This window comes from Lathyrus oleraceus, chromosome 6, assembly GCF_024323335.1.
Source record: "Lathyrus oleraceus cultivar Zhongwan6 chromosome 6, CAAS_Psat_ZW6_1.0, whole genome shotgun sequence".
In the NCBI taxonomy this organism is placed as follows: Eukaryota; Viridiplantae; Streptophyta; class Magnoliopsida; order Fabales; family Fabaceae; genus Lathyrus; species Lathyrus oleraceus.
The window spans coordinates 101,418,991-101,431,457 of NC_066584.1; the positions used below are offsets into that span (position 1 = coordinate 101,418,991).

At 36.7% G+C, this 12,467-nt stretch overlaps 1 protein-coding gene across 1 annotated transcript; it reads left to right on the forward strand.

Annotated features, from left to right (window-relative positions):
* The first annotated feature begins 10,090 nt into the window (after positions 1 to 10,090).
* LOC127092357 (DNA topoisomerase 6 subunit A) lies at positions 10,091 to 12,115 on the forward strand. The gene is made up of 2 exons (XM_051031214.1): positions 10,091 to 10,790; positions 11,022 to 12,115. Exons 1-2 carry the CDS (start codon positions 10,284 to 10,286, stop codon positions 11,766 to 11,768), a joined length of 1,254 nt encoding a protein of 417 aa, XP_050887171.1. The 5' UTR covers positions 10,091 to 10,283; the 3' UTR covers positions 11,769 to 12,115.
* The last annotated feature ends 352 nt before the right edge of the window (positions 12,116 to 12,467 follow it).

The following is a 12,467-nucleotide window of genomic DNA, read 5'->3' on the forward strand; positions in this document are numbered from 1 at the left end:
AATAGAATATTTTTCGGTAGGGGTTAAAGTGGATAAAAAAAAACAATTAAAACTGATAATCCAAACCAAAACCAAACAATTACAACCAAAATGGTTTGATTCAGTTCTCTATTTCAATTTTTATGAACCGTCAAAGCGATGAACCGAACCAATGACTATAAATATCTACTTAATCTTTTATTTATCTCATTATTAAGTCCAAATTTTGTATCGGTCCAACACTTCTCTATTGTTTTTTACACTTTATTTTGGAACAAAACATGTAACCAAAACCAAACACCAAACCTAAAAAATCTCACAAACCTGCTAAATCTGGCTGTCCGCCACCACTGTTTCTCTCGCCAACATCATTCTTATAGGTTATCTTCCTTAGTTTTCATCTTTTTTATCTTTTATATTTTTTCTTCAATGAATTTCTTTATAGTCTTGTTACAAAATAGTTTTGATGCATGTTTGAGGTGTCAAACATGTTAACTTATGTATATTTTAAACCTTTTGTTTTTATTTTTGTGTTTTACTTGTTAAACTTTCAAATCTCTTCTGAACCTTCTCAGTCTAAGTGCCAACTTTTGTATTCGATAGTTAACTCATTTCATGATGTATGAAAATCATGTCAATGATTCGTATGGATTAAGAATAACTTGTAAGTTATTTGAAAAGTATAACATAAAATATATTATATAAAATGTATTATTTGAAAAAATAATAACAAAAAATAAACCGAAAAACATGATGGCAAATAATACACCGATAAATATAATATTTAGAAAAAAGTGTTGTAAAAACGATCAAGCAAATCAAACCAAACCGAACGAAATTTGTTAGTTTAGTTTGGTTTCATTTTTAAAAAACACCAAAAATTGAACCTAATCAAACCGATGGAGATATAATCAGTTCGGACAATTTTTTGATCAAAAATCGATCCAAATCGAACCGATTACACCTCTATTTTTCAGTATATGTATGATGAGTTAAATTTTTAATGAGTCTTTAAAACCAAAAAATTCTGCACATTTATTTATCATATAAAAAAATTATATTAACTATTATTAACGTTAATCATTAAAATTTTATTAAAATAAAGTAAATATTTAAGTACCTATTATTTTTTTATAGATAAATATCATACTAAAATATTTCAGCTCACGAATCACACAATACCAAATTTATTTTAATTAACTATTACTTTTATTTGATAAATAAATTACTTTTACTTGAGAAACAAATCTTTATTTTGATTAATTTATTTTTTGAGAACAATTGTTGAGAAATAAATAACCGCTTTATATATGTATAAATTTTAAATGAATAATTTATTTAATAAAACATTAAATAATATTTATTTTAATGTATATTATTCATTTGCATTGCATAAATTTTATTTAATATATTTTATTATGAATTAATTATTTATTGAGTAATTTATTTCTAATTTACATTTGGATTTAAATATATTTTATATTGTATTTTGAATTTTTTTTACAATACTAATGAATAATTATTACGACTTATCTATCTGAGATGTGAAAAACAATAAACAAAAATAATTATTTAAATTTTCAATACAAAGTTATAAACCTTCGTTAAAAAATACTCCAATGGATCTTCCTTTTTTTGGTTTTTTTACCGAGATAACCCAGTTTTTCAAAAAAAATCCCAAAATACCCCAGGTTTCAGAAAAATTCCCAAACTACCCCACTTTTAGGAGGAGGCGCCAATTGAATTGGCGACTCCTCTTAAAACTTGAATGGAGGCGCCAACTGGATTGGCTAGGGCAGGTGCCCTAGCCAATCCAATTGGCACCTATGTGTAAGGTTTAAGAGGAGGCGCCAATTCAATTGGCGACTCCCTTAAAAAAGCCTCAAATGACAAAACATCTAACATTAAAGTTGTATATCTTTTCGAGACAATGAATTTGGACATAAATTTTGCATCATTTGGATTTTTTATGAGAAAGTTATGGGCTGTTGAAGTTGGACTTCTGATTTTTTCAACTGTTATCTGACCTATAATGTTTTGTATTATCGCATGTGTTTCTTTTAGAATTATGAAATTTTGTCAAACATAACAATTGAATTAGACATATCAAATTTTCCAATGCACTTGGTCCCACCTTAGAATAATTAAAAATGAGTGAGTTAGGTCCTTGCGAAGTTGACCCAAAATTAGGGTTTCTGTCAAAACATGTGTATGTGAATTTTGCCAAAAGGGACCAACTTCAATCCCTTCTGTTTGAATGATAAAAGCCTCAAATGACAAAACCTTCAACATAAAAGTTGTATATCTTTTCAAGACAATGAATTCGGACTAAAATTTTGCATCATTTGCATTTTTTATGAGAAAGGTATGGGCACCTGAAGTTGGACTCTTTGACATTTCAATTGTTATGTGGCCTATAATGTTTTGTATTATCACATGTGTTTATTTTAGAATTATGAAATTTTGTCCAACATAACAATTTAAGTAGACATCTCAATCTTTCCAATGCACTTTGTCCCACCTCAAAATCATAAAAAATGAGTGAGTTAGGTCCTTGGGAAGTTGACCCAAAATTAGGGTTTCAATCAAAACATGTGTATGTGAATTTTGCCAAAATGGAGTTTAGACAAAGAAACCTAATGTTTGGAGTTTACACAAAGATAAATTTGATATAATACGACTTGATATTAATAAAATTTTGAGTTTACACAAAGAAACCTAATGGTGATGACCGGGATCACCTAACCGACCTCCGGTCCCACATCCCCTAGCTACCCTAACCCTTGGCCCTAACCCACGTTGACGATTCTGCACCGGTGTTTGTTCATCTGAGGGGCCAGGAGCGTCATTACCTCCTACAGGAGAAGGTCCGTTGAGGTATTCAGCCAAGTCAGCATAGTCTTCAGTATGCAATGATGGTGTACCGCCGTAGCTGAGCTCATGACCCATGCCAGAGAAGTTGGGATGTGGTTGACTCATGGATGGGCGACCGGGACGGTTGAAGGGAAACATGGGTGTGAATGATGCATCTAGGAAATGTTGGAAATGTTGTTGGGGTGTTTGGAAGAGATAGGGTTGTGGGATGTTTTGGTTTTGTGATGTTTGGGCTTCTTGGCTACGGTAGGAGGAGGGGCGGTTGATGTTTTGGCTAAGGCGACTTTGGTAGGGTGATAGTGTGGGTGCGAAGCGATGTTCGGTCTCAGGTTGATGGTTAATTTGTTGGTGGTGGTATGGGGTATGTTCTTGGTATTGGGGTTGGGTGAACGGCATGTTTTGGTTGTATGTTTGTGTGTTTGTGGAACGGAAAGTTTGACGGATAGGGGGTTGTGAGTAACCGGGCTAAGAATGTTGTTGGGGGTTAAATGTTGATCCTTCTTGTGTGTAACTTGTCTGGCGTGGGTCGTAGAGGTACATATCATCGGCGATGAATTGAAAACCAACCGATATGTACCAAGCCATATAAGTACGACTTGATTTTACCTCATTTGGCATGACTGCGTCAGTTAAGACATGGTCATGACGGTGCTTCCACTTGCGACACTCCGATCTTGCGAAGGTTTGCCAAGGGTTGAAGTTCCATTGGTTGTTCACTTTACGCATATGCCATTCTCCTAGGCTAGCTGGGGGATCTGGGATATTCTGGACCCTACCGAACTGCAGCTTCACACGATCGGTGTTGTGCATCTCCACAGTTGTGAACCGTATTATCGGTGTGCATGTTGTCCATACGGCTGCGTCTTCAGCGTTGACCTCATGCTCATGATCCAGATTAAGGTATGAACGCCAAATGAACTGAAATGTTAAAGAAGATAGGATTATAATGAATGTAGAAAAAGTTAACATAATATAACGAAATAATGAAGTTATTTTGCTTACGTCTGTCGGTCGAAGGTGATCCAACATGTTGCGATACTGAGTAATACAGTGTCTCGGACATCTGCTGTAACTCATACCACGTGCCGACCATCTACACCAAAAAGTTAAAAAAAATTAGTTTGAGGTAATAAACTTTAAGGAAGTAAGTAAAGATATAGCAATTTAAACAACTTACTTTTTTGCATATGGAAAAGTGAAAGGGTTGTTATTGACCGGTGCTAGAGACGGTAGTCTTGACCAACCTCATGCATGTAGCAAAACAGCACATCCAGAAAATGTAGATGTGTCTTTGTGGGAGTTTTTGCACAACGAACTATAGAGATAGGCTAGACAAGCAGATCCCCAACTGTAACTACCTATTATATCTACATGTCTAAGTAGAGGTAAGTACATAATATGCATGCTAGAACCACTACCTTCGGGAAATAAAAAGGATCCTATTAACAACATAATGTAACACCTAGTTTTTATTATTCGAGCATCTTCGGTAGAATGCTCATCTAAATATAAACTATTATAATATGACTTTAGGCGTGACAGTAGTATACCTTGACCTCTAGCATTATCATCTAACAAATCAGTGTCTAAAAGCTCCATGCAAATTGAATTTGCATAGTTGGTCTTACCATTAACAGCTTTGCCTTCAATTTGTAGTCCTAAAAGCATGTAGACGTCTTCTAACGTCACGGTACACTCACCGGTTAGAAACCAAAATGTGTGTGTCTCTGGCCTCCATCTTTCGCATAAGGCTAGAATGAACTTGTTATCTATAGACCAAGACATAATCTTGCTAATATGATAAAAACCGGTGAGTTCAACATAAGGTTGAATCATCGGGTCCATTGGGACAAATTCGTGGACTCGAGTTCGAAACCTTGATACATCCTATAATAGAAATAATATAAAACTTGACTAAATTGGTATTTCAAAATAAAATGGGGTTGGTGAAGATGAAAGATAAAAAGTTAACAAAAGAAAAAACTTACATATGTTGCGATGTTTGCAACTGTTCCTCTGTGTGCTTCGCCCATTGTGAGTAAAGACATATTGTTGGGGAGTTGGTGTAGATGAAACTAGAAGATGTTGTTGAAGATGAAATTGTAAAAGAAGTATTGTAGAGGAAGTAATGAGAATGTTGGTGTGGAAGAAGTGTTGAAGGAGTGGATGTATTTATAGGCAAATGGATGAGAGCATGAAAATTTGTGTTTGCATGGTGTCTCCATATGAATTGGCGACCATGTACAATCCTAAAGAGGGGTCGCCATTCAAATTGGCGCCTCCATAGGGACATGCATGCAAGGCTAGGTCTGAATGCTTGGTTTCGAGGTCTGAATGCATGATGTCTCCACTTGAATTGGCGACCATGTACAAGGATTAAGTGGAGGCGCCAATCCATTTGGCGACACCATCTGCATGTCTGACACATGGTTGTCTTGTCTCCTGCATGCTGAACAAGTCACTTGTTGATGGCTTGCATGACTGACACATCATCTCTGACTATCTTACATGTCTGACACGTGGTTGTCTGGTCTCCTGCATGCTGATGACTAACTTCTTGATAGCTTGCATGGTTGACACATCAACTCAGACTATCTTACATGACTGACACATCATCTCAAAACTATCTTACATGTCCGACACGTGGCTGTCTCGTCTCTTGCATGCTGAAGAGTCACTTCTTGATAGCTTGCATGGTTGACACATCAACTTAGACTGTCTTGCATGACTGACACATCATCTCAGAACTAGCTTGCATGCTTGACACATCATCTCAGACTAGCTTGCATGTCCGACACATCATCTCAGAACTAGCTAGCATGTGAGACACTGATACCATCTATTTAAGTGTCTTACTATCAACATCCAAGACACTTCACTCACATTCATCTGCAGTAGGAAAATAGTTTTCATCTCCACAATGTCATCTTCATCATTATACAGTGTCAACGTTCACTGCAACGGGGAAACTTTTGAGTCTGAGCTTCATGGTTTTTGTTTTCGAAACACTGATACCATTAGAATCATGATCAAGAGAAATGCAACCTTTTTGCATTTGAAAAAAAGAATACAATCCTTTATAGGATCGGGTATTGTGTCAAAGATCACATATCAAAATCCAATATTTTTTTAGAATGGTCAATGCAAGTTTTTCCCCCTTAAGGTACGAGACGATGAAGATGTTGAATACATGTTTGTTAGTCATGAACATTCAGGCAACAATTGTATCGAGTTGTACATTACTCTACAACCATGTATACCATCTCAACAGTCTCAACTAACCGATCAGGATGAAGCTGGTGAAGATGATGCAGATGATGCACAATGGTCAGATGAACTCAACCCAGAAGCAGAAGTAGAAGTCGACGTTGTTGATGAAGAAGAAGAGGAGACCGAGATACAGGTTGATCACATGCTGAACAACGACGATGAAGATGATGATCAACCACCACCAATACCTCCTAGTCATGTCTACAATCCGCCTCAACATATGACAAATATGGATCTTCACGACGATGAAACATCCGACAGTGTCTTCTATAATCCGTATCCGAGACTAGTAGGTGAATTAAAGGTGGGAGACATGTTTCGTACCAAAGAAGAATGTGTTTTGGCAATCAAAAAATTCCACATGAACAACTTTGTTGACTTTACAGTGAAACGCACTGATTCTAGAAGGTATGTTATCGAATGTCGTAACATGCTTTGTAAGTTTCGTTTGGCTGCGTCTTACAAGAAGAAAAATGACTCTTGGGAGATCGCTTCAATAGACCCACCGCACAGTTGTGTTGCAACTAACATTGAACAATATCACCGTAAACTGAGCACAACTTTGATATGTCAAGACATTCTGCCATTGGTAAATAAAGACCCATCAGTGAAGGTGAGTGTAATTATATCCCATATCTGAACAACATATAATTATACTCCATCTTACAAGAAAGCATGGATGCAAGGACAAAGGCTGTTGAACAGGTTTTCGGCAACTGGGAGGATTCATTCAAGGAATTGCCACGGTTTTTATGGGCACTAAAAACATATGTCCCAGGAACTGTGGCAATTATGGAGACAGTGTCAGCAATGATGCCAGACGGAACATGTGCTACAGGTAATAGAATATTTCACCGTCTCTTTTGGGCATTTGACCCGTGCATCAAAGGTTTCGCTTTCTGCAAACCTATTATTCAAATTGATGGCACTTGGTTATACGGAAAATACAAGGGTACTTTGCTCATGGCGGTTGCACAAGACGGTAACAACAATGTCTTTCCCATTGCCTTTGCTCTTGTTGAAGGTAAAACGGCTGGTGGATGGGGTTTCTTTCTTCGACATCTCAGAACGCATGTGGCTCTACAAGCCAATCTATGTTTGATTTCTGATAGACATGCTGCCATTGAGAGTGCCTACAACAACCATGACAACGGATGGCATGATCCTCCTTCTACACATGTCTACTGTATCAGACACATTGCACAAAACTTCATGCGTGCTATAAAAGATAAGAATCTTCGCAAGAAGGTGGTGAATGCTGGGTATGCTTTAACTCAACAGTCATTTCAATATTATCGTGATGAAATTAAACTGTCTAATGAAGACGCAGGGAGATGGATAAATAACATACCAGTAGAGCAGTGGACAAGAGAATTTGAAGGTGGTTGTCGATGAGGCCACATGACAACAAACATTGTGGAATGCATGAACGGGGTTTTCAAAGGAATTCGAAATCTACCGATAACCGCCTTGGTAAGATCAACCTATTATAGCTTGGCTTCTATGTTCGCAACCAGAGGTGAAAGATGGAGTGCATTGTTAATGTCCGGACAATTATTCAGTGAGTGTTGCATGAAGGTCATGAAAGAGGAGAGCATCAAAGCTACGACACACGCTGTAACAGTCTTTGACCGTCATAGACAAAATTTCAGCGTCCAGGAAACAATGGGCAACAACGAGGGGAGACCAAATTTAGCCTACGTTGTTAGACTACACAGAAGTTGGTGCGATTGTGGAAAATTTTAGGCCTTCCGCATACCTTGCTCCCATGTCATTGCAGCATGCGCTTATACTCGTCAAGACGCTTACAACCATTTATCTGATGTGTACAAGGCCAACACCATCATGAATGTATATACTCAAAGCTTCTCAGTACTACTAATGGAGGATTACTGGCCTCCATATGAAGGAGATATTGTTTGGCACAATGAAGAGATGCGTAGAAAGAAGAAAGGAAGGCCAAACAGCACACGTATCAGAACAGAGATGGATTCCACAGATAAAATGATAAGATTATGTAGTATCTGTCGTCAACCAGGACACAACAAAAACAACTGTCCCAATCAAGGAGCATCATCTAGATCTTAAGCTTTTTGTAACATTGTATTTCTGTAACAATCAATCATTATATATCATTAAGTTCTTGTTACAACGAGTTTCATAACAAACATCAATACAAAACATCTGAAAACATAAATAATTCTAACTGATTACAACAATCAAATTAATGTCGTCTCGACCGAACATCATTTCCCTAGCATCCTTATCAGTCTTCATTCGCACCCAACCAAAGATACTGTCAAGTCTCTCAATACTTCTGATTTTTTCCCCTTCTGGTATTTTCCCATCTAACCATCGAACCAGCTCCCTCTTCAATTGATCGAACGTGGTGATGTTCCAAAACAGCATCAGCATTTGAGGTTTGTCTCTCGCATAAATCACCTTACCGTATCGGCGACGAACACCAAACATGATAGCCAAATGATTATATGAGCTGTGGAACAATTGGTCACACAACGCATCTATTTATAAGACAAAAAAGGCATTTTATGAGGGAGTCGCCAATTCAATTGGCGACTCCTCTTAAAACCTACACATAAGCGTCAATTGGATTGGCTAGGGCACCTGCCCTAGCCAATCCAATTGGCGCCTCCATTCAAGTTTTAAGAAGAGTCACCATATGAACAACTTTCATGTTCATCAAAAATCCATTTGAAACTTGGAAGCTCATCATTCATTTCAAAACATTATAGGTCATTTTGACAGAAACCCTAATTTTGGGTCAACTTCGCAAGGACCTAACTCAATCATTTTTAATTATTTTGAGGTGGGACCAAGTGCATTGGAAACTTTAAGATGTCTACTTCAATTGTTATGTTGGACAAAATTTCATAATTCTAAAAGAAACACATGTGATAATACAAAACATTATAGGTCAGATAACAGTTGAAAAAATCAGAAGTCCAACTTCAACTGTCCATAACTTTCTCATACAAAATCCAAATGATGCAAAATTTATGTCCAAATTCATTGTCTTGAAAAGATCTACAACTTTCATGTTGGAGGTTTTGTCATTTGAGACTTTTTTAAGGGTGTCGCCAATTGAATTGGCGCCTCCTCTTAAACCTTACACATAGGCGCCAATTGGATTGGCTAGGGCACCTGTCCTAGCCAATCCAATTGGCGCCTCCATTCAAGTTTTAAGAGGAGTCGCCAATTCAATTGGCGACACCTCCTAAAAGTTGGGTACTTCGGGAATTTTTCTGAAACCTGGAGTATTTTGGGAATTTTTTTGAAAAACTGGATTATCTCGGTAAAAAAAACCTTTTTTTTTTCTATTGACATGAATGTTTAATTTTTATAAAAAGAAAAATATTATTTATATTCAACTTTTTTATTGAAATGATAATTGAGGAAAGTGACAATAATAAAGATATGCTATTAATATTGATATTGTGAGTTAAAAATATGACAATAATAATGATACATTATTAATATCAATATTGTGAGTAAAAATCAATCGATATTAATAATAAATATTTATAACTATTATTTCTTATTATTTAATTTAAGAATATTTAAAATTGAAAAATTTTACACATTTATTTATTGTATTAACTATTATCAACATTATCATTAAAATTTGATTAAAATAAAGTCAATATTTAGGTACATATCAGTTTTTTTATGTACTAATATCTTTAACATTGTTCTATTTATTGTTCTATTTATAAATTCTTAGATGATTGATGAATAATATGGACAAGAGAATTAATAGATAAATGTGATAATAAAATATTTCATGTCACGGCTCACATAATACCAAATTTATTTGAGAAACAAATTATTTTACTTAAGAAATAAGTCTTTATTTTGAATAATTTATTTCTTGAGAAACAAATCTTCATGTTACAATTTTTATATGAATGTCCTACTATAATTTTGAACACAACATATTCCCTCTATGATTAACGAAGTTTACCATTTAAACTAATCCGATCCCGATTAACGGTTGACATCGTTCTAACTCACTCTTCAATCACAACCGTACATCCGGAACCCTCATCAAACCTCAACTCTCTCCACAACTCCAAACCCTCAAAACCAAAACCACCAAACAACCATTTTCCCGCCCACACCACAAATCTCCACCACCATCCATGGCAGACAACAAAAAACGCCGCCGCACGGAACCAACCGAAGAAATCCTCCCCTTCAAAAACAAACTCAAACCAGATTCAACCATCCTCGAGATTCTAAAAGAGTTAAAAACCTCATGCGCATCTTCCTCCGGAACCAAAACCCTAACCCTAGACGAACTCTCACTCCCCTTCCACTGTCGCGAAGTCGCCGACCTTTCCCTCTCGTCCGTCCAATCCAACATCGAGTCCCTTGTTCTCAAGATCGCACACTCGATCCTTGCCGGCAATGGATTCGCCTTCGATGTTCCGTCTCGTTCCTCTGCTAACCAGCTCTATGTTCCCGAACTCGACCGTATCGTTCTCAAGGATAAATCGTCTCTTCGTCCTTTTGCTAACATCTCCACCGTCCGTAAAACCACCATTACTGCGAGGATTATTCAGCTTATCCATCAGCTTTGCCAGAAAGGTATCCATGTTACTAAGCGTGATCTCTTCTACACTGATGTTAAGCTCTTCCAGGACCAGGTTTTGTTCTCATCTTTTAAACTTCATATTCCTAATTTCATGTTTAGTTTTGCAGTACTTTATAATGAAGTAGAATTGAACACCAGATTATGAAGCTATTTACTCTATGATTGAGCATATTAAATAGATTATTATGATTTTATTTTGTTGCTTTTTATTAGTTCTAAGTAATCTTTGATTGTCTCGAATTTAGTTCAATAATCTACGTCAATTTTTTTTGTGATGAATCAGATGCAATCTGACACGGTTCTGGATGATGTTTCGTGTATGTTGGGCTGCACACGTTCGAGCCTCAACGTTGTTGCGGCTGAGAAAGGGGTGGTTGTGGGAAGGTTGATTTTCAGTGACAATGGAGATATGATTGATTGCACCAAAATGGGTATGGGTGGAAAGGCGATTCCGCCTAATATTGATCGAGTTGGGGATATGCAGAGTGATGCTCTGTTCATTCTCTTGGTGGAGAAGGATGCTGCTTATATGAGGTTGGCTGAAGATAGGTTCTACAACCGGTTTCCGTGTATAATTGTGACGGCAAAGGGACAACCTGATGTTTCCACAAGGCTGTTCTTGAGGAAGATGAAGACTGAGTTGAAGCTTCCAGTGCTGGCACTTGTGGACAGTGATCCTTATGGATTGAAAATTCTGTCGGTTTATGGGTGTGGGTCGAAGAACATGTCCTATGACAGTTCTCACTTGACTACACCTGATATAAAATGGCTAGGTGTTAGGCCTAGTGATTTAGACAAGTACAAGATACCGGAGCAGTGTAGGTTGCCCATGACCGAGCAGGATATTAAAACTGGAAAGGACATGTTGGAGGAGGATTTTGTCAAGAAGAATCCTGGTTGGGTTGAGGAACTGACATTGATGGTTAAAACTAAGCAGAAGGCTGAGATACAGGCTTTGAGCACCTTTGGTTTTCAGTATCTCTCCGAGGTTTATTTGCCCTTAAAATTGCAGCAGCAGGATTGGCTGTGAGTTATGTTATGTTTAAGAATTGAGGCACTGGTTATTTCATTATGTGTCTCCCCAGCTTAGTGATGTTGTAATACCAATGTACATTGGAATGTGGATGAATATCTAATTATCATCCGTTGGAAAATTGCCATTGAAATTGCTGCAGCAGGATTAACTGTGAGTTATGTTATGTTTAAGAATTGAGGCACTGGTTATTTCATTTTGTGTCTCACCGGCTTAGTGTTGTTGTAATACCAATATACATTGAAAAGTGGATGAATTTCTAATTATCATCCAATGGGAAATTGCTCACTATCTTTTAATTCCAAAAACATGTTAATGAATTTTCATACCACCTTTATAATTAAGTTTTAGTGTTTTCTTCTTAGCAATGCACCAGCAAACAAGGGAACAACTTAAACAAAATCTGAGTTTTTATAGATTGTTTGAGTTTTTCTTGTTTTTGCTTATGATTCTGAACTGAAAGTGCTATTGTGCTATAGCATCTGTGTGTGATGGTTGCTAATACAACTCTGAAAATTAAACTGAAAAACTACTAGTCTGGTCATATACTGAGATAATCCAATCTCTTTTTTTTTGGTTGTGAAGAGAGGGTATCATCTTAAGTTATCTGATTTTGATTTGTCTATACCTTTGCCCAGTGGTCGAAAGCAACCACTTATCAACAAAGTTTATGGGAACCTTTGGTGATTGTACTCT

What these genes read in the sequence shown, in the direction of transcription:
- LOC127092357 (XM_051031214.1), top strand. Translation starts at nt 10,284, where the DNA reads ATGGCAGACAACAAAAAACGCCGCCGCACGGAACCAACCGAAGAAATC. An exon ending in TTAAGCTCTTCCAGGACCAG is followed by an intron (nt 10,791 to 11,021) that starts GTTTTGTTCTCA and finishes GTGATGAATCAG; the next exon opens with ATGCAATCTGACACGGTTCT.